The 24960-nt window shown below is 46.9% G+C and overlaps 1 protein-coding gene across 1 annotated transcript; it reads left to right on the forward strand.

The window, feature by feature from the left end:
- The first annotated feature begins 22382 nt into the window (after positions 1-22382).
- Positions 22383-24884, forward strand: CLDN5 (claudin 5). The gene has a single exon (XM_005614710.4). The coding sequence runs from the start codon at positions 23588-23590 to the stop codon at positions 24242-24244; it is 657 nt and encodes a 218-aa protein (XP_005614767.2). The 5' UTR covers positions 22383-23587; the 3' UTR covers positions 24245-24884.
- The last annotated feature ends 76 nt before the right edge of the window (positions 24885-24960 follow it).

Consider the following 24960-nt stretch of genomic DNA (forward strand, 5'->3'; position numbering starts at 1 on the left):
ACTGATCAACACTGTGTGGCGCTGGCATGAGGATAGACATAAAGACCAATGGAATAGAATTGAAGGTCCAAAAATAAATCCATACATTTACAGTCAATTGATTTTTGACAAGGCTGCCAAGACCATTTGGTGGGGAAAGAACAGTCTCTTCAAAGAATGGCGCTGGGAAAATTGGATATTCACATAACAAGGAATGAACTTGGACCCCTACTTCTACTATATATGAAATTAACTTGGGGGCCGGCCTCATGGCCGAGTGGTTGGATTTGTGCACTCCGCTTTGGCGGCCCAGGGTTAGGATCCTGGGTGTGGACATGGCACCGCTCATGAGGCCATGCTGAGGTGGCATCCCACATAACACAACCAGAGGCGCTCACAGCTAGAATATACAACTATGTACCGGGTGGCTTTGGGGAGAAGAAAAAAAAAATTGGCAACAGGTGTTAGCGCAGGTGCCAGTCTTCAAAAAAAGAAAAAAATGCAAAGTACTTAAAAAAAAAGAAATTAACTTAAAGTGGACTAAATACCCAAATGTAAGAGCTAAAACTGTAAAAATTCTAGAAGAAAACATAGGTGAAAATCTGCATGACTTTAGATTAGACAGCAATTCCTTAGATATGACACCAAAAGCACAAGCAATCAAAGAAAAAATAGATAAATTGTATTTCACCAAAATTAAAAACTTTTGTGCACCAAAGGGCTTTATCAATAAGTGAAAAGACAACTCGCAGAATGGGAGAAAATGTTTGTAAGTCATATATCTGGTAAGGGTTGAGTATACAGAATACATGAAGAACTCTTATGACTCAACTAAAAAAAAGTAACTCAGTTAAAAAATAGGCAAGAGACTTGAATAGACAGTTCTCCAAAGAAGATATACAATGGCCAATAAGCACACGGAAAGATGCTAAACATCATTAGTCATTAGGGAAATGCAAATCAAAACCATGAGACTCCACTTCACTAGGATGGATGTAATCAAAAAGAAAATCAACACTAGCAAGTGTTGGTGAGGATGTGGAGAAATTGGAACCCTCAGACATCGCTAGTGGGAATGCAAACTGGTGCAACTGCTATGGAAAGGTTTAGCAGCTCCTCAAAAAGTTAAAAAGAGCATTACCACATGACCCAGCAATTCCTCCTCTAGTTATTCAAAAGAAATGGACCCTATGTCCACACAGAAACTTGTACACAATTGTTCATAGCAGCTTTGTTCAAAATAGCCAAAAAGTGGAAACAAACCAAATGTCCATCGACTGATGAATGGATATACAAACTGTGGCATATCCTTACAATGGAATACTATTCAGCCTTAAAAAGGATTAAAGTGCTGACACAGGCTACAATGTGGATGAACCTAGAAAACATTACGCTAAGTAGAAGAAGCCAGACACAAAAGGCCACATATTGTATGACACCACTCTTATGAAATGTCCAAAACAGGCAAATTCCTACAGACAGAGAGTAGAGTAGCACTTACCGGGGCTTTACTATTATTTCATGTTGTCAAGGTTTCTAACACTGGCCTCTCTTCTCTCATTAGCTGGCTGCCATGTGGGACTTCCTGTTGGCTGTGCAGTTTTCCTGGCGGCTGGTGTGGATTTCTCTGGTGGTCACACTGGCCTGCTGCTCCTGGAGCTTGGGCTCTGCATGGGAGGGTGGCTGTGGGAAGCGGGGGTCCTGCCCAAGGCCAGGCTGCTCTGTATGATGCACGGTGGGGGCTGCTGGCAGATGCTCGCCCCACATCATCTGAGCCCGGAGCATGTTACCTACATTCTTCTACTTTCTTTGGGAAAAAATGCTTTTTTATTGTGAGAGATAACATTCAACATAAACTAACAGCTTCACAAATTCTTATAAAGAAATGTTCATGTTGTCACTCCCCAGGTTTCACTTCAGGATCTCCTTGTATCCTGTCCACTCACCTCTCTCCAGGATAAAGGGTGTCCTCACTTTCATGGTAATCATTCCTTTGTTCTTCTTGATAGTTTTACCACTGTATATGCATTCCTACACAATATGGCTTAGTTTTGCCTACTTTTAAACTTTATAGAAATGGAATCTGTTTATCTACCCTGCATAGCAAACACCTCAAACCTCAGGGGCCTGAAACAAGCATCATTTTATTACTCTCCCTCCAGTCCTAGGGTCGACCAGTCTCAGCGGCCGGTTCCTGCCCAAGGCCTGGCATGTTGTCACGGGGGTGGGGGTCAGCTTGAGAACTCCCTCCTTCTATCTCTGGTAGTTGATGCTGGCTGTCGGCTGGAATATCCACATGTGGCTTCTCCATCCGATCAGAGCTTGCTCATTACCTGGTGCCTGGGCACCGAGAGGGAGCTGCTGAAGCAGACCAGGAGGAAGCTATATTGCCCTTTAAGACCTAGCCTGGAAGTCACTTAGCATCATTCTTGTCATGGCCTTCCCAGGTCCCAGGGGAGGGAATAGAGACCCAACATTTCACCAGGGGGAGCGCCAACATCCTGCTGTAAGAAGAGCCTGTGTGTGTCCACCCGTGTGCATAGCAGCTTTATTGCAATAGCCAAAAGGTAGAAGCAACCCAAGGTCCATTGGCAGAGGAATAGATAAATGTGTTCTATCCATACATTGGAATATTATTCAGTCTTAAAAAGGAAGGAAATTCTGAAACATGCCACAATAGGATGAACCTGGAGGACATTATGTTAAGTGAAACCAGTCAGTCACAAAAAGACAAATAATGTGTGATTCCACTTACACGAGGTACCTAAAATAGTCAGATTCATAGAGGCAGAAGATAGAATGGAGGCTGCCAGGGGCTGGGGAGGGACACAGGAGCTGTTGTGTAATGGGGACAGAATTTCTGCTTGAGAGGATGAAAAAGTTCTGGAGATGGATGGTGATGGTTGCACAACAATATGAATGTACTTAATGCCACTGAATTGTACACTTAAAAATGGTTAGGATGGTAAATTTATATGTGTATTTTACCACAATTTTTTTTCTTTTTGTGAGGGAGATTGGCCCTGAGCTAACATCTGTGCCAATCTCCCTCTATTTTACGTGGGACGCCTCCACAGCATGCCTTGATGAACAGTGCCAGGTCTGAATGGGGATATGAACACACGAACCCCAGCCCACCAAAGTGGAGCGTGCGAACTTAACCACTATGCCACGGGGCCTGTCCCCACAATTTTTTAAAAATTAAGTTAAATTAAAAAAAGAGAATGTGCAATGAGAGATATTTTGGATATCTCTGAGTTTGTGGCAACTTTGGAAAATACTGTCTGTCACAGAATCATACAATATACAGTTTGGGGTCTTGTCTCTCTCATCTCTCACTTGATACTATGTTTGTAAAATTCACAGAACTTGCATGTTGCTCCATTTGCCCATTTTCACAGCTGCGTAACATCTGCATAACCCACATGGCTAGGCCACCGTGTATTTATCCCATCCACTGTGGGTGGACAATTGTGTGCACTCCAGTGTGGGGCTAAAAACAACGCTGCTATGGACATTCTTGTTCATGGACCCTGGGACACATGGGCACTTGTTTCTCTGGCTCACGGATGGGGGCTCATGCAACTTTTTAAGATAACTGGCAAACTACTGTCCGCAGTGGTTGTGCCGCGTGCATGCCCACAGGTGTGAGAGGGCCTGCCGCTTTGCCTCCTCCCCAACACCCTAGCAACGCCAGGAGGCCTTTAACTGACCCCACCTGGTTTCTCTCCTGGCAGGACCGGCCTTTGTTTCCCCCCAGCTGCTCGGAGGAGGGCTGGCATTTGCAGAAGCGCTTGTCTGCTTCTTCCACAGCCGCAGCCACCACCCCAGGCCCTCCTGGGTCAAGGGGCTCCCACGGCTACGGCTGGAAGCTGCGGCCCTGCTTCTCCCGGGCCCGTGGCTCCTCGTCTGCACACGGGGTCGGTGTTCACCTCAGCCCGGGTTTATCCCTCTGTCTCACCTATCTCCTTCCTCTCTTCCAACAGCTCTTCAAAGTCTCTCAAACTTTCTGACCCCCTGATGATATGCTTTATTGTTTTCCGTGTCACCGTGAGTTTGTTAGCTTTCAGTGTCTTGCCTGTTGGATGCGATGGGACGCTGCGATGGGAGGGAGGGGAGTCTGCAGGCAGGTTGTGTCCCGTCTTGAAGTCCGTCTTCCGCCCAGGGTCTCTGACTCACTGCTGTCTCTCTGGCCCTGAGCCCAGCACCTGGCCAGGGATGGTCCCCTCCCCTGAGAGTTGGAGGCCGGTGTCCTGCTAAGTCTGTGGCCACCCAGCTGAGAGACTACACTTCACCTTTCCTGGAAGCTGGGTGTGGCCATGTGACCACCGGGGGACGGCAGCTTCCGGGAAACATTAACTTCCCAGGAACCTGGGCTCTTGGCTTTGTGTGCTGCTAAGTCTGAGGCCACCCAGCTGAGAGACTACACTTCACCTTTCCTGGAAGCTGGGTGTGGCCATGTGACCACCGGGGGACGGCAGCTTCTGGGAAACATTAACTTCCCAGGAACCTGGGCTCTTGGCTTTGTTCCCCTGAGCTCTCTTCCAGCACTAGCCCTCGCCCTCTCGTTGCTCCGCTGTCTCCTCCCTCATCCCTTACCACCACCCCCCATCACCTCCCCGCCCCTGGTGCTTGTTACTGCTCTTGTCCAGGGTGTGCCCTTTCACAGAATGTCCTTTCCCACCTTCTCTCTGGTGAACTCCTACCCATTCCTCTAAACCCATGTAAGGGCAGCTCCCCTCCACAGCCGCCCAGTCTCCCAGGTAGGTGGCCATGTCCTCTCTGCCCAGCCCTTCTCCACCTCCTGTCCCTCAGTCTGTGGGGTCTGGGATGAGAGCAGCAGAAGGCATGTCCTGGGCATGGTGGACATGCATTGGGTCAGCATTTGCTGCAGGGCGGGGCCAGCCAGGGCCGGGCACAGGGCGAGGCATCCGCAGCTCTGCCTCTTTGGTGAAAATGTGAAGAGAAGGAGGCATCTACAGGGGCAAACAAGGGCAGCCGAGGGGAGAATGCACAGGCTGCAGGCCCTACCAGCCTCTGGGGGCGAGAGGGTGAGCGGGCACCGGGAGGCGCCACTTCCTCTGGATCCTGGGAAGGGCGCGGGCTGGGATAGTGTCCCCAGATCCTTGGCATGGTGGGCCTGGCCCTGCTTGGCATGGTCTGATGTCCAGCTCTGACTCACTGCTTGTTTGGGCAAACGCTGGCCTGGATGCCAAGTCCTGAGGGCTTGACAAAGGCAGGGTAAGCTGGAGATAGGATCTGAGGCCGGGCTCCTGGGAACGGTGTGGGTGCTTGGCCTGTGTCCACAGCGCTTCCTGCTCCTGGCTCTCTGTCTGGCGAGCTGGGTGCGGCTACCGTCTGAGGAGGCAGGAGGTGGAGGAGATCCTCTGTAGGTGGGCCCTACACACGAGTCCTGAGTGTGTGACACAACCACAGGGCACCAGGGACAACAGCATGGGAGCTGGCAGCAGGTGACAGGGTTAAAACATTCCAAGGATTTGATGTTTTGGGGGAGGAGGGCAAAGACATTAACTTCAGAGGTTACTAACTTTAGAGGGTGACCACTGGCATAGGCTCAGAAGGTACCATTTCCAAACAGGTAAAGGGGAAAAATGGGAATAAAAAAGGACAAAAAAATTAACCCGAAAGAAGATGGAAAGAAAGAGTGGGCAGAAGCTGGACATAAGGTGTTACAAATAAATCCAAATGCACCTGTAGTCACAAAAAATGGAAGGGACCAAATGCTCCATGATGCGGGGTCAGTGAGCCGAGGAGTCGAAAGAAAGATTTCTTAGACTCTTAAGATCTGGCAGTAGTGCTCTTTTATTTAGAGAATAGTATGGAATAGCATGAGGACAGGACCCATGGGCAGTCGGAGCTTCTGCTGCCCCAAGTTGAGGGTTAGAGCTAAATTTAAGGCATAGGTATGTGAGTTAGCTCTTTACAAGACAAAGGAAAGAATATGAAAAAAAGTTAAAATGGTATCAGTGCGGGTGGGGTCTGGTCATTGGGTGATCCCATGACTTTTAGACAAGAATCAAATCGGATTAAGTAAAGGTCAGAAGCCACCACCCTAAATCAGTTACATGAGATTGCCAGACAGCAACCCGCTTAAGTTCTTGCCTTCCCCATTAAGAGTTTCTAGGGACAAGGTGATCTCTCTTCTTCCTGGTACAGAGAGGGAGGCAACTTTTACAGATAGAGATTTACCTTACAAATGTAAATGTGTCCCAAGAAGGGCAAGTTCCATTCCCCAGAGCCTCCCTCCCTGTCCCAGTTTATCAAAAGCAATCAGCCCCAAACAGTCCCGATGCCAAAGAGACATATCCTGGGGTGGCCAATTTCAGGTCCCTACAAGGTCATCCCCCTTCCTTCACAAGTGCAAATATCTCTGGAAGAGCAAGCAAATTCCAGTCCTCGGAGCCTGCTTCTCATCTGCAATTTTAAAAGTAACCAGCCTAAAATCCTCATCACTCCAGACAGAGAAAAAGATTGCCACATTGTATGAAGAACAATCTAGGTTTCTGCAATTACAGGAGAGCCTCCTGAAACATAAAGAGAGTATACTGAAGGTCGAGGGAGAGAAAGATCCACCATGCTATGACTAGCCAAGAGCAAGTTCCTGAGCCGGGTCAATAGCCGATGAAACACAACTGAAGGCAGCAAAGCCCAAAGCTGACTTGTTGAAAATACAAATATAAAGCCAAGCTTCTGGTAGTATTAACAAGAAAAAGAGGAGGCACAGGTAAAAACATTAGGAAAGAAAACGAGATTTAACCGTGGAGGCTCCAGCAAGTGACGGGAAAGGCAGGAGGCTGTCCGCTTCACGCCCGTAAGTGTGCCAACCGGCGAACCGGATAGTTTCTTAGAAAACACAGTTTTCCAGAATGGAATCCAAAAGAAATAAAAACCCTGAACTGTCTTACAATTAAAGAAACATACTCAGTATTTAAAAACCTGCCACTCCCCCACCACAAATGTTCAAATAGCTTTGCACACAAATCCTACCTTTCAAGGAGACCACGCCAATCTTGTACAAGTTATTTCAGCAAATAGAAGAACAGGAAACACTTCCACCTCATTTTCACAAGGCTGGTATAACCTTGATATGCAACCTGAACAAGAACAGGACAAGAAACAGAATTACTGGTAAATGTCACTCATGACTGTGGACGCAAACTGAATCCCACAGCGTATCCACACGGTCAGTCACGGCTGGGTCGGGTCTGTCCCTAACATGCAAGGGTGGCTCAACGCTACACAGTTACACAGTGTCAATCACCACAGTGACAGGAGGCGGGAGGGAAGCCACAGTAATATTTAAATAGATGCAGAAAACACTATCCAAAGATGTTCAATTCATTCATGATAAAAATTTAAAAAGAACAAAAGCAGGGATAGAAGCTAACCGAATAAAGGGCATCTACTAAGAAACTACGGCAGACCACACAATGATGAAAGCGTTTCCCACAAGATCCGAGACTTGACGGGACACTCACGATGAGGACGTCCATGTAACGAGCTGCTGGACCTCCCAGCCAGGGCAGTGGAACAAGAAGGGCAAGCAAAGTACACGACTTAGAAAGAAAAGCACAACGCTGTCATTGTTTGCAGATGATATGATTATCTATGCGGAAAACCCAAAGATATCTACAAACAAATTATTAGAATTAAATATATTGCTGAATTCAAAGTGAAATTCGTTTGCATTTCTATACATTAGCAAAAATCAGTTAGAAAATGCAACTTAAAAAAGATTTTAAAAATAGCGACAAAAATATAAAGAATCCAGGAATAAATCTAGTTAAAGAAGTGCAAACCTCTAACATAGTAAAAATAATATCTGTGGCCCTTGGTATGGGCCATTACTACTCTAAGCACTTTAATCCATGTGCTGGTTTAATCCTCACCGCATCCCAAGAAGACGCTGTCCTTACCTTCCCACCTTGCAGCCACCCAGGTTTGGGCCCGTGGAAGGAGGATTCAGGCACAGCCAGCCCAGCCCCAGAAGCTGGACTCTAGCCACTGTGCTTCACTGCCACTTGTTGGTAGTTGTTGCCTTGGTGTAAACATAATACACGTGGATACTAGAAAAATTACTAAAAAAGAAAAAAATCAAGAAGAAAATATGATCAGCTCATTCCCCCACCACTGCTACCTTGTTCTTGGACACTCCCTCTGGCTTCCCTTCTAGTTCACTCCCATAGGGTGTGGGCCATGCCAGCGCTGGGGCCCACAGCCCCTCCGCAGGGACCCGCACACAGCCCAGGCAGGCTTTACCCTAAATCCTCTCAAGTCTGATTCTTTTTTTTCTTGGTGAGGAAGATTCATCCTGAGCTAACATCCATTGCCAATCCTCCTCTTTTTTTTTTTTTTTTTCGCTTGGGGAAGATTAGTCCTGAGTTAACATCTGTGCCAACCTTCCTCTATTTTGTATGTGGGATGCCTCCACAGCATGGCTGATGAGCGGAGTAAGTGCACACCTGGGATCCAAACCTGCGAACCCCAGGCCTCCAAAGCAGAATGCATGGAACTTTAATCACTCGGCCATGAGCTGGCCCCTCAAGTGTGATTCTTGAAGGATGAGATCTTGGCTGATGGGACAAAACTTTTTCTTTTGCTTGGTGTTTTGTTAAGTAAACAAACTCAAAATCAGAGTTTTTCTCTACTTTTTTGCTATCAGACGTACTCCCTGTCCTCAGGGAGGCTTCCTGGGGTGGGCTGCTTGTTTGGTGGTGTCCCCCTTGCTGGCGACCCTCAGCTGGTATCTGTCAGTGGGAAGGAGAGCTCTCCCCCGCCTCTCGCTGGTGGCAGAACTCCCGACTCAACCTCTTGATGGTGCTGTGAACTCGCCTGCTGTCATCACGGGCTCTCCCATGAGCTCCGGGGAGTGAGCCCGCCGGGCTGCCTTCTGAGGCTGTGTTGGGGGTCAGGAGACGCCGGGGGTGTGTCACCTTCTCCTCTTGGGTGGGGACACAGGACTCCCTGCCATTGTGGTGTTGTCCCGGTGCTAGAGGCCCAGACCAGTTCAGCCTCCTCTCGGCACCTTTGAGCTCTCCTTGGGCTGACTTCTGAATGACTTCCAGAGTTCGCAGTTGTACTGAGCGGAGAGGAGCAGGGGGACATGAGTCTGTGCCATCTTGCCCTGACCGGAATCATCCTTTTACTACTTTAGCCTATTTGTGTCTTTCTGTTTAGGGTGAGTTTCTTGTAGGCAGCATATGGTTAGGTGTTGCTTTTTTAATCCAATCTAACAGTCTTGGCCTTCTAACTGGGATGTTTAGACCATTAATATTTAATGTGATAACGGAGATGGTTGGGTTTAAATCTAGCAGCTTGCTATTTGTCTTTTTTATTTGTGCCATCTGTTAATTGTTCCTCTTTTCCTTTTTTTGGTCTTTTTGGGTTAATTAAGTATCTTTTAAGATTCCATTTTATCTTCTTTGATTGCTTATTACTATACTGCTTTCTTCTGTTTTGTTTTTTAGTGGTGTCTTTACTGTTCGTAGTACAGATTTTTGACATATCACAGTCTACCTTCAAGTAATAGTATATGATTCACATATAAATATAAAGACCTTATAATAATATGCTTCCATGTCTCCCCTCTCAGCCTTTGTGCAAATATTGCCATCCGTTTTACTTGTACATCCCCACAATACATTGTTGTAATTTTTGTGCTAAGCAATAAAGTATTTTAGAAGAGATTTTAACAATAATTTAGAATTTGTCAAATTGACTCTCATATTTACCATTTCTGGTGCTCTGTATTCCTCTGTGTACATTCACTTTCCCATCTGGTGTCATTTTCCTTGTGCCTAAAGGACTTCCTTTAACATTTCTTTGTAGTGTAGATCTGTTGGTGATGAATTCTTTCAGCTCCTGTATGATTGAAAAAAGTTATTTTGCTTTTAGGCCAGCCCCAGTGGCCTAGTGATGAATTTTGGTGCACTCTGCGTCGGTGGCCTGGGTTGGACCTACGCTGCTCATCAGTTAGCGGCCATGCTACTGCAGCAGCCCACACTACAAAGAAAAAAAGAGCAACATTGGTGACGGATGTTAGCTCAGGGTGAATCTTCCTCAGCAACAAAAAAAGGTTTTTTTAAAAAAACTTTTTCTTTTGAAATAATTATAAATGCACAGAAGCTTACAAATAAGTAAAGTCTTGTGTACCCCTCACTTAGTTATCTCCAATGATTACATCTTACGTAATTATAGTGCCATATCAAAACCAGGAATTTGACATTGGTACAATGCGTATATGTAATTCTGTATCATTATACATACACAATGTGTGTGTGTGTTATTCTATATATGCATGTATATAATTTATCACATGTGTAGATTCAAGTGACCACAGCTGAATTGAGATACAGACTACTGCATCACCACACAGATCTGCTTCCTACTATCCCTTAATAGCTATACCCACCCCCTCCATCCCCTACAATCCCCAACGTCTAGGAAACACTGTTTCCAGCTTCATAGTTTTGTCATTTTATAGAAATGGAACCATATAGTATGTAGCCATTTGAGATTGGCTTTTCTCACTTAATACCCTTGAGATCCACTCAAGTTGTTGCGCATATCAATGGTTTGTTCTCTTTTATTGCTCAGTTGTATTCCAAGCTATGAATGTACCATAGTTTGTTTAACCACCAACTTATTTAGCGACATTTTGATTGCTTTCAGTTTGGGGCTATTACAAATAAAGCTGCTATAAACAATCATGTACAGGTTTTTGTGTGGTCATAAGTTTTCATTTCTCCAGGATAAGTCCTCAGAAGTGCAATTGCTGGATCATATGGTAGTATATGTTTAGTTTTTCAGGAAACTGCCAAACTGTTTGCCAGGGTGACTGTACCATTTTAGTCTCCCACCAGCACTGTGTGAGAGACTCGTTTCCTCTGCATCCTCACTAGCATTTGGTGCTGTCATTTTTTATTTCAGTTGTTCTAATAGATATAATGATTTCTTGTCCTTAAATATGTAACGATCATGTCATCCTTAAATCTTAATTTTCTTTTCCCTAATGGATAATGATGTTGAACATCTTTTTATTTGCTTACTTGCCATCCTCTTTGGTGAAATGTGTCTGCATGTCTTTTGACCAATTTCTAATTGGACTGCTTGTTTTTTTTAATACTGAATTTTGAGAGTTCTTGATACATTCTGGATACTAGTCCTTTGTTGGACATGTGGAATGCAAATATTTTCTTCCTTCCGTCTTTTCATCCTTTTAAAAACATCTTTCACAAAGCAAAAGTCAATTTTGATGAAGAAACACTAATCATTTTCTCCTTTTATGATTGTGCTTTTGGTACGTGTACATCCCAAAGATATTCTCCAGAGTTAGCTTCTAAAATTTCTATGGTTTTATATTTTATACTAGGATTCATTTTGAGATTTTGTTTTTATGGTGCAAGGTTTAGATTGAGGTTGATTTTTTTCCTATGGATATCCAATTGTTTAGCATATTTGTTGAAAAGATTATCCTTCCTCCATTGAATTGGGTTTTTTTTTTATGGTGGTAAAAGATACATCATATAACATTTATCATTTTAACTGTTTTTACATTCATGTTGCTGTGCAACCGTCACCGCCATCCACCTTCAGGACATTTTCGTCATCCCACACTGGAACTCTGCACCCATAAGCAGTAATGGCCCCTTCTCCCCTCACCGGCAGCCATGATTCGACTTCCTGTCTCTATGAATTTGACTACTCTAGGTACCTCATATTAATGGAATCATACAATATCTGTCCTTTTGTGACTGGCTTATTTCACTTAGCGTCACGTCTTCGAGGTTCATTCATGTTGTAGCAGGTGTCAGGATGTCCTTCCTTTTTAGGACTGAGTCCACTGTATGGATAGACCACGTTGTGCTTATCCATTCATCTTTTGGTGGACATTTGGGTTGTTTCCACCTCTCGGCTACTGTGAATAGTGCTGCTATGAATATGGGTGTACAAATATCTCTTGGAGACCCTGCTTTTGCTTCTTTTGGATACATGCCGAGAAGTGGAATTGCTGGATTATATGGTAATTCTATTTTTAATCTTTTGAGGAACTGCCATACTATTTCCTATAGCAGCTGCACCATTTTATATTTCCACCAACAGTGCACAAGGGTTCCAATTTCTCCACATCCCCATCAGCACTTATCATTTTCTAGGTTTTTTTTATGGTAAGCCATCTTAATGGGTGTGAGGTAATATCTCGTTGTGGCTTTGATTTGCATTTCCCTAATCTTTAGGGAAGTGCGTCTTTTCATATGCTTGTTGGCCATTTGTATGTTATCTTTGGAGAAATGACTATTCAAGTCCTTTGTCAATTTTTAAGTCAGGTTATTTGTTTTTTTGTGGTTGAGTTGGGAGTTTTTTAAAATTATGAATTCAATTTCCTTAATTTTTATAGGGCTATCCAAATTATCTATTTCATAAGGTGGTAATTTGTGTTTTCTAGGTGTTCCATTTTGTCAAAGTTGTCATATTTATTTGTGCAGTGTTGTTCATCATATTCCCTTATTCTTCTTTTGATGTCTGCAGAGTCTGTAGTGATAGCCCATTTCATTGCTAATATTGGTAATTTATGTTTTCTCTCTTTTTATCTTTGTCAGTATTGCTAGAGGTTTGCCAACTTGCTTGATCCTGTCAAAGAACCGTTATATTTCTTTAAATTTAATGTGTCATTAAATTATTTTAAATCTGTTGGAGTTTTTTGGCATGATTAAGATAGACTTATTCTATTCTACCCTTACTCTTTTTTTTAAACAGCTTTCTTGAGATATAATTTACATACCATACAATTCACCCATTTCAAGTATACAATTAAGTGGGTTTTAGTTTATTCACAGAATTGTGCCACAATTTTGGAACATTTTCCTCACCTACAAAAGAAACTATGTGTTCATTAGCAGTCACTTTCCAGTCACTCCCCATTTCCCCTCCATTCCCCTCCAAGTCCTAGGGTGGCCATAAAACTAGTTTCTTTCTATACAGATGAGCTATTTTGCAGATTGTGTGTACATAAAATCAAATAATAAGTGTGTCTTTGTGCCTAGCTTTTCACTTCGCGTAACCTTTTCTCAGTTCATCCATGTTGCATTCCTCTTCATGTCTGAGTACTTATGGCTGAGTAATACTCCCTTGTGTGGATACACCACATTTGTTTGTCAGTTCATTTGTTGATGGACACGTGGGGTGTTTCCACTTTTTGACTACTGCGAAGAATGCCGCTCTGAGCATTCATGCACAAGTTTTCATGCAGACATATGTTTTCATTTCTCTTGACTGGGTACCTAGACTGGAATTGCTGGGTCATATGGTAACTTCATGTTGTTTAACCTTTTCAGGAACTGCCAGACTGTTTTCCAAAGTGACTTCATCATTTTACATTCCCATCAGCAATGTACGAGGGCTCCAGTTTCTCCACATCTTCACCAACGCTTGTTATCTTCTGTGTTTTTTATAAGAGCCATCCTGATGGGTGTGATGCTGTATCTCATTGCGGTTTTGATTTACATTTTCCTAAGGACTAATGATGTTGAGTATCTTCCCATGTACTTATTGGCCATTTGTATATCTTGTTTGGAGGACTGTCTATTCAGATCTTTGACCATTTTTAACTGGGTTATTTTTTTATTGATCTATAAGAGTTTTTCATCTATTTTAGATGCAAATTCCTTATCACATATATGATTGTATGTGTTTGTCCTATTCTGTGGGTTGTCTTTACACTTTCTTGATGCTGTCCTGTTAAGCACAAAAGTTTTTAATTTTGATGAAATCCAATTCATTTAGTCCTTTTTCTTTTGTCACTTGTGGTTTTCGCGTTGTATCTAAGAAGGCTTTGCTTACCCCAAGGACACAAACATTTACTCGTATGTTTTATTCTAAGAGTTGGGTCCATGATGCATGGGCAGTTAAATTTTGTGTATGGTGTCAGAAAGAGGTCCAACTTCATTTATTCGCATGTGGACATCCAATTTTCCCAGCTCTTTTTTGTTGCAAAGATTTCTTTACTTGTTGAATTTCTTGGCAGCCTTGTCAAAAATCAATCGACCATAAATGTGAGGGGTTTTTCCTGGAATCTCAATTATATTTCGTCAATCCATGTGTCTATGCTTATATCAGTACCACACTGTTTTTGAGGGGTTTTTTGTTTGTTTGTTTGAGGAAGACTGGCCCCGAGCTAACATCCGTGCCCATCTTCCTCTACTTTATATGTGGGACGCCTACCACAGCATGGTGTGCCAAGCAGTGCCATGTCTGCACCCGGGATCCGAACTGGCAAACCCCGGGCCGCCGAAGCGGAACGTGTGAACTTAACTGCTGCGCCGCTGGGCCGGCCCCTTGTACACACTGTTTTGATTACTGTAACTTTGCAGTAAGCTTTGAAATCAGTTTTAAGTCCTCCAACTTCATTCTTCTTTTTCAGGATCGTTTTGGTTATTCTGGATCTCTTGCATTTCCATATGAATTTTAGGGTCAACTTGTCCATTTCTGCCTTATAAGCCGTCTGGCATTTTCATAGGGATTTTGCTGAATCTGTACTTCAATTTAGGGAGTATTTCCATCTTCATAATAATAACTGTTCTGCCCTATGAACACGAGGTCTTTCCATTTATTTAGGTCCTATTTAACTTCTTTCAACAATGTTTGTGGTTTTCAGAGTACAAGTTTTTCACTTATTTTGTTAAATTCCTAAGTATTTTATTCTTTTATGTACTTTATTCTTTTCAATACTATCATAAATATAATTGTTTTCTTAATTTTATCTTCATATTGTTCATTGTGTATAGAAACACAATTGTTTTTGTATATGAATCTTGTACCCTGTATCCTTAATAAACTTGTTTGTTAATTCTAATAATTTTTTAGTGGGTTATTTGGGATTTCCTACATACAATATGATTTCATCTATAAATAGTGAGAGTTTTACTTCTTCCTTTCCAACCGTGGCCTTCTAATTCTTTTCCTGCCTAACTGTCCTGTTTAAAACCCCCAGTACGATATTAAATAGAAGTAGTGAGAGCAGCATCCTTATTCTTGATTCTAGGGGGAATGTTCCCACTCTTTCATCACTAATATGACATCAGCTTTGGGTTTTTCATAGACGCCCTCTGTCACATGGAGGAGAAGCCCTTCTATTCCTAGTTGGCTGTGTTTTTATGAAGAAATGTTGTTGGATTTGTCACATGCTTTTTCTGCGTCTATTGAGATGATCATATTGTTTTTGGTCTTGATTCTGTCAATATGGTGTACTACATTAATTGATTTTTGGATGTTAAACCAATTTTGCGTTCCTGGAATAAATTCCATTTAGTCATGTTATGTAGTCGTTTTTACGTGTTGCTGGATTTAGTTTGCTAGTATATTGTTGAATATTTTTTTATCTCTGTTCCTAAGAATTATTGGTTGTAGTTTTCTTGTGATGTCTGTGTCTGACTCTGGATCAGGGCAACTCTGGCCTCACAGAGCAGGTTAGGAAGTGTTGCCCTCTCTTCTGTTTTTTTTTTTTTTTTGTAAGAGTTTAAGATAGATTGATATTCTTTAAATATTTGGTAGAGGGGCGGGCCCAGTGACGCAGTGGTTAAGTGCACACGTTTCGGTTTGGTGGCCCGGGGTTTGCTGGTTCAAATCCCAGGTGCGGACATGGCACCACTTGGCAAGCCATACTGTGGTAGGTGTCCCACATATAAAGTAGAGGAAGATGGGCATGGATGTTAGATCAGGGCCAGTCTTCCTCAGCAAAGAGAGGAGGATTGGCAGTAGACAGCTCAGGGCTCATCTTCCTCAAAAAACATATATATATGTATATTTGGTAGAATTTACCAGTGGAGCCATCAGGTACTGGACTTCTGTTTGTTGGAAGCTTTTAAAATTATGAGCTCAATCTCTTTACTTGTTATAGATCTGTTCAGATTGCCTATTTCTTCTTGAGTCAGGTTTGGTAGCTTGTGTTTCTAGGAATTTGTCTATTTCATCTAGGTTATCTACGTTCTTGGCATGCAATTGTTCATAGTATTCCCTTATAATCACTTTTATTATTAGTGAGATATCATTAGCGATCTTTCATTCCTGATTTCATTAATTTGCGTCTTCTCTCTTTTTTTAGGTCAATTTAGCTAAAGGTTTGTTAATTTTGTTGACTTTTCCATGAACCAACTTTTGCTTTCATTGATTTGGAGGTTTTTTTTAACGGCCCATATATGTGATCCGTCTTGGCATAGGTTCTCTGGGCACTTGAAAAGAATGTATATTCTACTGTTGTTGGGGAGTGTTACATAAATCTTGACTAGATCCAATTGTTTGATGGTGTTGTTGAGTTTTTCTTGCTGACTTTTTGTCTAATTGTTCTATCAACTGTTAAGAGAGGAATGTTGAAGCTTCTACTATAATTGTCAATTTGTCTATTTCTTCATTCAGTTTTATCAGTTTTTGCTTCATATATTTTCCAGCTCTGTTGTTTGATACACACACATTTAGGATTGCTAATTGACTCTTTTATCATTATGTAATATCTTTCTCTATCCCTGGTAATTTTCTTGATGAAGTCTACTTTATCTGATATTAATATAGCCACTCCTTCATTTATTTGATTAATGTTTGCATAGCATGTCTTTTTTTATCATTTTGCTTTCAACCTACGTGTGTCATTCTATTTGAATTGAGTTTCTTTTGAATAGCACATATCTGAGTTATTTTATTTTCCTTCTCTACCAAACTGTATTGTTTAATTGTTGTATTTAGACCGTTTACATTTAATGTAATTATTAATATGGTAGAGCTTAAGTCTGCCACTTTATTTTTGTTTTCTGCTTACTTTCTCTCTTTTTGTTTCTCTGTTTACCATTTCCTGCCTTCCTGTGGTTTACGTGAGCATCTTTTAGAATTACATTTTGAATTATCTATAGTGTTTTTGAGTGTATCTCTTTGTATAGCTTTTTAATGGTTGCTCTGGGATTACGCTATATACACATAACTCATCAAAGTCTACTGGTGTCAACATTTTGCCAGTTGGAATGAAGTATAGAAACCTTCCTTCCTTTATGTCCCATTACCCTCCCCTATTTATAATATAAATACCTTATATATTTCCCCTACATACACTGAGAACCACTTTAGACACTGTAATAATTTTTGCTTCAATCATCAAACATAATTTAGAAAACTCAAGAGGAGAAGGCAGGTCTATTGTGTTTGTCAAGATTTTGCTTATCATGTTCTTTCTTCCTTTGGCTTATCATGTTCTTTTGCTTATCATGTCCCAAGGTTCTTCCTTTTATCATTTCCTTTCTGTTTAAAGAACATCCTTTAGCCATTCTTTGAGGTTACATCTGCTAATGACAAATTCTCTTAGTTTTCCTTCATCTGAGAAAATATTTATTTCCCCTTCATTACTGAAGAACATATTCAGTAGATATAGAATTCTGGGTTGATATTTTTTCTTTCCAGGACTTAAAAAAAAGTGCTTTCTCTGGTGTCTGTGGTTTCTGATGAGAAATCCTTGGTTGTTTGATTTGTTTTTCCCCCTAAGGTGAGCTGTCCTTTTTCTCTGGCTCCTTTCAACATTTTTCTTTGTCTTTAGTTTTCAGAAGTTTAATTATGATGTGTCTTGGTGTGGATTTCTTTGGGTTTATCCTGTTTGTGGTTTCAGGCAACATCTTGAATCTGTAGGTTTTTTCTTTTCTTTTTGCTAAATCTAGGAAGTTTCCAGCTATTATTTCTTTGAGTACTTTTTTTTATCCCCACCCTCTTTCTCCTCTCCATTTAGAATTCCAATGACATGGGTGTTAGATCTTTTGTTATGATCCCACATATCCTGAGGCTCTGTTCTTTTCTTTCTTTCTATTTCTTTAAAAGATTTTATTTTTCCTTTTTCTCCCCAAAGGCCCCCAGTACACAGTTGTGCATCTTTAGTTGTGGGTCCTTCCAGTTGTGGGATGTGGGACGCCGCCTCAGCATGGCTTGATGAACGGTGCCATGTCCGCACCCAGTATCCAAACTGGCAAAACCCTGGGCCGCCGAACTGGAGCGTGCAAACTTTACCACTCGGCCATGGGGCCGGCCCCTCTTTTCTTTTTGTTTCAGTCTACATTCTCTCTCTTGTTTGGAGGGAATAATTTCATTATTCTATATTCAAATTTACTGATTCTTTCCTCTATTACCCCCATTTTACTGTCATGAGGAGAGGCAGAAGAAAACTATAAGAAAATGTAATAATTTGTATCTTCTGGATATAGAAGGACTTTTTGATGGTTAAAAATAAAGATAGAAATCATATAGGGAAAACCTTAATAGATTCCAATACTCAAAATTTTAAACTTCTATAAGAGCATGAAAAAAATCATTAATAGATTAGTAGCAAATGTCAAAATGTATGTGCCACATATATGATAACAAGTAATGTTTCTAACATATAAAGTGAGAAAAACATCAATGCTCTATGTGGGTACATAGAGAATTCACTGAGGAGGAAATATAAATGAGCAATATAGATTAGAAAAAATTTTAACCTCATAACTGTTTAAAGAAATGCAAATTAAAGCAGGGTACCATGTTCTCCCTATCCGATTAGTAAACTTTTAAAACTGTGCCTCCCCAGCTATGGTGACAGGCGGTGAAAATATACACTCAGATGATGGGTCTACATGATGCAACCTCCGGGTATGAGCCAGAAATTCTACTTTGAGGAATATTTCCTGAGGAAATTATCCAAAATACCAAGGCTTATGAATAATGACATTCACAGCGGCATTATTTATAATAAAAAAATCTTGAGGGGCTGTTGCATACTTAGCAGAATGATCATCATTGTTGACGTTAACCCAGCATCCACCTTGAGCCAGGAAGTGCTGTCCACTCAGCCCCGTGACAGCCCTTTGATGTCAAACCTGCTACCATCCCCATTCTACAGAACAGATTGCCCTGGTCACACCCCATCCCCGAGAGTGGTGGAGACACATGATTCATTCTGTCCTGGCTCTGTCCAGCTGCAGCGCATCTTCTGGGCAGTTGGAAACAATGATAATCATGAGAGTGTTTTTAACAAAGTAGGGGCATGTTTACAATATGATGCTAAATGAAAAGGGAGGATCCAGAATCACTCTATAATTTTAAGTGGAAAGGGTATAAAATTGCTGCAAAATGCAGCATTCAGAGAAGGAAGGAATCTGAGAAGTAAGAGGTTGGAGGAGAGAAGGTGGACAGAGGGACCATGGGGGCAGTGCAGGCACAAGGGGTGAAGGGTGGGGGGTGGGGGGCTGCTTCTGGCTCCCGGGGGCATTGCTGCCATTTCACAGGGCCTTGGCTGGCCTCCCCTGGGCTCTGGTGGGGTCTTGGATCACACAGAGACCACCATTCAGTGTGGTCTGCAAAGGGATGAGGGGTCTGCAGGACCCTGGGGTTCTGTCAGTCAGAGCTCCCTGGCTCCCACTCCCCAACCCTCTGGGGAATGTAAAGCAACAGTGCCCTCCAGTTTTGACAAACAGCCAGTGGCACCCACTCTGTTGGATGGCACTGAAGTCGGATGAGCTGTGAAGGTCAAGGGAGCCAGGAGAGATGTCTCAGGAACCTGGAAGACACTATGGAATGGCAGCAGAGGACCCAGGATCGGCGACGGCATCCCCTCCAATCTTGCAGCCTCCACAGTGGAGGGCTTCATAAGCAATGGTGAAACTAAGGCAAAAAGAGGCCCATTCACTAGTCTGGATTGTGAACTCATTGGCTGTTTGTCAAAGGAGTTCTGCGCATCAGCACAGGAGCCCATGCCCCTCCCATGCAGGCCCCCTCAGGCCTCCAGAGCAGGGCCCAGTGATGCTGGAGACCCAGGCTGCTTCTCAGAGTACTGAGCTTCATCGAGAAAGGGCAGCAGGCAGTGCTCTGTGCTCAGAGGCTCCGCAAACATCTGCTGCACTGAAGGAAAACCTCCTTAACTCTTTCAAAGCTGAAAGATAGAAGGAACATTGTTTTTCACTTCCTCCGAAACAAAATTTGTTAACTAAGAGCTTCCCAAACCCCAATCCCCAGGAATCAGGAGCCTAAATTTAGATTGTCCTTGGAAGGTCACTGGATCACCCTGGCGAAGGGTCAGCCAGCAGCTGCTCAAGATAAACTTTACTTTTCTGCCGACTCAGGCCTTTCCCTCACACAATTAATGAGATCCTGCCACACTTCCCCTGGGAAGAGAACAATAGCTGTGGATGAGCAGGTGGCCTTGGCCAGCACGCTGGCCTGGGAGCCCCTCGCCAGAGATCAGGCATTCGCGTCCCTGCCCAGGCCAGGACCGCTCTGATGCGGGCCTGCAGGCCCTAGCCCACCGAACCACCCAGCCTCTGTCTGTCCCTTGGACGCCGAGCCCCTTCCCACCTCGGGCTCTTAAGTGGTCATTCTTCCCTAGATCTTGGCTGAACTGTCAGCTCCTCAGAGGGGCCCTCCTCACTCTGCGTCACGCTGCCGTCTCTTCCCCGAAGCCGTGGGCACCCCTGAAACGGCTCTACCCACCTGCTAGTTGCAGGTTTTGCTGTTGGTTCCTGGAGGGCAGGAGCTCCCTGGGCTGTGTGCTCTGCTCAGAGACAGCACTTGGCACCTTGTAGGGGGTCAGGAGATCCTAGCCAGTGGAAGGAAGGGCGGGTGTGTCCTCATGGCCCTCCTGGGTCTGTGCTGGGTCACTGTGAAGCCCCTCCTGATCAGTGTGGGTTTGTGGGGGTCAGTGTCAGCCCTTTCTGCCCTCTCTGGGCCTCTCTGTGGTGGCTCTGATTCCACTGTGGGCGACACGGTGGTGTCAGGGTAGAAGTCAGATTGTGATAAGTGCAGCCTGAGGCTCCTTCGCCAGCTCCCCGAGATACCGTGAGGCTGTTCCCAAAGAGATGTGGGCCACACTGGGGGTGCCAGGCTGGGGGGGTCTCTGGGATGGGCCCAAAGTGGTTGGAGAGAAGGACAGCAGCTGGGCAGGCAAAGGGAGAGCGCCTCGTGCTGGCTGGAGCCCCAAGCTGGCTGGAGAGGGTGGTAGGCGGCCAGAGGTCAGCCGTGGCTCACAGGCAGTCCCCTGCCTGGACAGAGGCATGAAAATGGCCACTGTGTTGAGGCTCATTCCTGGATACTGGTGGGGAAAACCAACAAGCAAATGGACAATTCCAGCTTGGGCCTCTGGGAGCAAGGCAGGTGGACTGGGGCAGAAAGGCATCCGAGAGGACGTGACCTCGGTAACACAACTTAGAAGATGAGCAGGTCCACACTCAAGGGACCTGCACTGCAGACAGAAGAGGCTGTGGGTGAGAGACAGACCAGTCTGAGGACCCAGAGGTAGGCGAGTCTGGATGGAGCATGGAGTGTGTGCTGCTGCACTAGCTAGGCCCAACATCACCCAGAGGCCATGCTCGGGAGTCAGCACTTTGTTCATGGGCAGTGTGAGCCACAGAAGGTTTCAGGCAGACTGTGACCCCGGAGAGGGACCTGCCAGGAGGGCCCAGCTTCGCTGAGGAGAATAGATCCAGCGGGCAAGGGCAGGGCCTGGATGGCCTGAGGAGGCCACAGCAGTCTCCTGGGAAGATGGCAGTGCGGTGTAGTGGGAGGGCCTTGGGCAAGTCCCTGTCTCAGGCCAGCGGGGAACAGGATTGAAAGGGTGGGGTGGGTGGTATGGCTGGGCCCCCTAGAGTGGGCAGGAGGAGGGGACATCCAGGAGGGTCTGCAGGGTGGAGGGGGAGGGGCCCACAGGTCTGCAGCAAGAAGGGAGCAGGGAGTAAGGTGGTGGCTGAGAGGAGGCAGTGGTCCTCAACTCCCCATCCTGTGTAGGGAGTGAGGGGTTGGGGGCTAGGAAGGCGGTAAACTCCTGCTACCACACACACACACACACACAGACAGGGTCCAGCAAACCTGCCTTGGGCACCTCCACATGCTGGATGAACAAATAGGGTGCTGGCCTCATCTCAGAGCTATCTGAGGCGGGAGAAGGAACAGGGCCCAGGAAGGGCAGATTCGTCAAAGCCCCAGGCCGTGGCGGGCCTCAACACCAGGCCTTCTCTGTGGAGGGCCCTGCCTGCTGGAGCCAAGCACCTCGGACGGGAGGAAAGAACAGGGTGTCCCAGCGGCCTCAGTTCAAGACTGAGTGCAGACTTCACTGGAAACAAAAGGGCTGACAGGGAGTGGGGAGGGGGCTGCAAGAAAAGGGCTGGTGTCCCTATGGGATTTTTGGCTGCCGGGCCTGGTGCCTCCACCTGAGCCTCAGGGGGGCCCAGTGTCCATCCTAGCTGGCCTTTCAAGAAACGGCTGGGCCATTGTGCAGAAGAATGCCCGGAAATCCCGACCCTCCCGCCTCCAGCAAGGATGGGGGCTCTTCCTCCGGGTCAGGAAACTCCAAGTTGGCTTCCGGAGGGTGGCCTGGGGGCTGGGGTGCCGGGAGTATCACTGCCACTAGTGGGAGGACAGCGCACAGCCCTTTGTGTCCCCGAGTGTGTCTCCTGAGGGCCAGGCCTTGGGGCCTGGAGCCACTCCCGGGAGGACAGCCTGCATGCTGGTCCTCGGGGAACTCTGGGGACTTCCTGAAGTGCTGTCATCTGGAGCTGGGCCTCAAAGGATGGGGGATGGGCAGCATCTCAGGAAGAGGAACAGCCCGTGCGAAAGTTGGGGGGTCTGGGAAGGCTAGAGGCAGGGGCGGAGTACGGGTCTCCGGAGGCCGTGGAAAGGCCTGCTTTGTGCTGGGGCCTCAGGCCCCAGGGAGGCGGTGATCTGGTGGGCGGTGGCGCTGGGCAGGCATTTGGACGGGGCTGGAGCCCCAGGACTGACCCGCACAGGCCTGCCTGGCCTCTTGGCCTGTGGGAGAGAGTCTCAGGACTCAGAGCGGCGCCGTGCAGTAAGGGTGTGAAGGGCCTGGGCTGGGCGTGGACTCCAGGGCGAGCTTCCTGGAGGAGTAGACTGAGCTGTGCTTGATTAACCCGGGAGAAGGGCCCCTAGAGTCCGTCACGCAGGCCTCTGCGCGGTGGTGGTGGTGGCGGGGAGCTCCCGCAAACCTTGGCGAGGGAAGAGCGGAGTTGGCCTGGGTGGGAGGGACCATCAGGCTGGTTCGGGGATGTGGCGGGGGAAGTTGGTACGGACCCAGGTGATGCAGCTCCTTAAATGGGGAGGCTGGGACACTCAAAGAGGTGGCCCGCGGACCGTGCGCGCAGCTGCCCCAAGCCAGCCCGCAGCGCGCTCGGCCGTGACTGCGCCAACTATGTGTGGGGGGCTCGGGGCGGCGGCCGGACAAGGAGCGGTCCCGGCGCCCTCCGCTCCCCCAACGCGCAGTTGTTCTCCTAACTGTCTGCCGGGGCGCCTGTGATTGGCTGCAGACCGCTGGCCCCCACGCGGATTGGCCGCTCAGGCACAGGGGGCCTGGACCGAGGAGCAGAGTCCGCCCCCGAACCTTCAAATGGGAAGCCCCCGGAAAGTGCCCGCACACCCGAGGCTGTTCTGCAGACCCGCGGGGTAGGCGGACGGAGGGCGGTGAGCCGAGCACGAGGGCGCGGAGGCATTAGGGCCAGCGCAGGGCGCCGAACCGCTCGGCCGAGACACCGCTGCGCCCGCCCGGAGGCCCCGGGGCCGTCGGGCGTGCGTCTTGCCTCCAGCCATGGGGTCGGCGGCGCTGGAGATCCTCGGCTTGGTGCTGTGCCTGGTGGGCTGGGTGGGCCTGATCTTGTCGTGCGGGCTGCCTATGTGGCAGGTGACTGCCTTCCTGGACCACAACATCGTGACGGCGCAGACAACCTGGAAGGGGCTATGGATGTCGTGTGTGGTGCAGAGCACGGGGCACATGCAGTGCAAGGTGTACGACTCGGTGCTGGCGCTGAGCACCGAGGTGCAGGCGGCGCGGGCGCTCACGGTGGGCGCCGTGCTGCTGGCACTCGTCGCGCTCTTCGTGACCCTGGCGGGCGCGCAGTGCACCACCTGCGTGGCCCCTGGGCCCGGCAAGGCGCGCGTAGCCCTCACCGGCGGCGCGCTCTACGCGCTCTGCGGGCTGCTGGCGCTCGTGCCGCTCTGCTGGTTCGCCAACATCGTGGTCCGCGAGTTCTATGACCCGGCGGTGCCCATGTCGCAGAAGTACGAGCTGGGCGCGGCGCTGTACATCGGCTGGGCCGCCTCAGCGCTGCTCATGTGCGGCGGCGGGCTCGTGTGCTGCGGAGCCTGGGTCTGCGCCGGCCGCCCCGACCTCAGCTTCCCCGTCAAGTACTCGGCGCCGCGGCGGCCCACGGCCAGCGGTGACTACGACAAGAAGAACTATGTCTGATGGTGCCGGGCACGGCGGGGCCCCTCGCACCAGCCACGCCCGCGAGCGGGAGGACTGGCCTCCACCCGGCCGCGCCGCGCACAGGCTCCGCGGAATGCCCATCTCTGCGCCCGCCCGCGGCCCTCCAACGGGACCCTGCCCGCCCCCGCAGCCCGTCCTCTCTGACTGCCGCTAGCTGGGCCTTGGGCCGCGCGCTGCCCTGAACAGGCGATGCGCCCTTGGGAGGTCTTCCTCCGTTTCTTTTTCCGTGCGCAGTGCTGGCTCCAACGTGGGCGGGGCGCGGGTTTCTTCGGCTGTGAGGGCTCTGGACTGAAGATGCTGCTTCTCTCCCTGACCCTTGGGGTCTTGGATGCCCCCATACTCTCCAGCGGCTCCTGCTGATTCCAGAGGGGCTGATGCAGAGCCCAGGACCCCCAGCCTGGGCTGCCTGAGGGATGTGTACTGCTGGCCTTTACCCCATCAGCCAGGCCTGGGCCCGGGGGGACCAAGAGATCGGCCTGGACCTCCCTGCCTCACCCCAGCAGCTCCCCAGGCGAGGCTTATGGGCACCAGAGCCCGCGTGTGGGGCTGGGGCTCTGCTCTCCTCTGCAGCTTGGCGGGGAGGGTAAGAATTCGCTTAGTAAATGGTTTCAATACCCTCCCAGCTGTGTCCTGTCCTCTGTCAGTCTCTGCCTGTGTCCAGCACCCTCCCTTCATTCATCCACCCACCAGCTCCT

Source organism: Equus caballus, chromosome 8, assembly GCF_041296265.1.
Source record: "Equus caballus isolate H_3958 breed thoroughbred chromosome 8, TB-T2T, whole genome shotgun sequence".
NCBI lineage: Eukaryota > Metazoa > Chordata > Mammalia > Perissodactyla > Equidae > Equus > Equus caballus.

Coding starts and splice junctions, on each gene's coding strand:
- CLDN5 (XM_005614710.4), top strand. CDS start 23,588: ATGGGGTCGGCGGCGCTGGAGATCCTCGGCTTGGTGCTGTGCCTGGTG.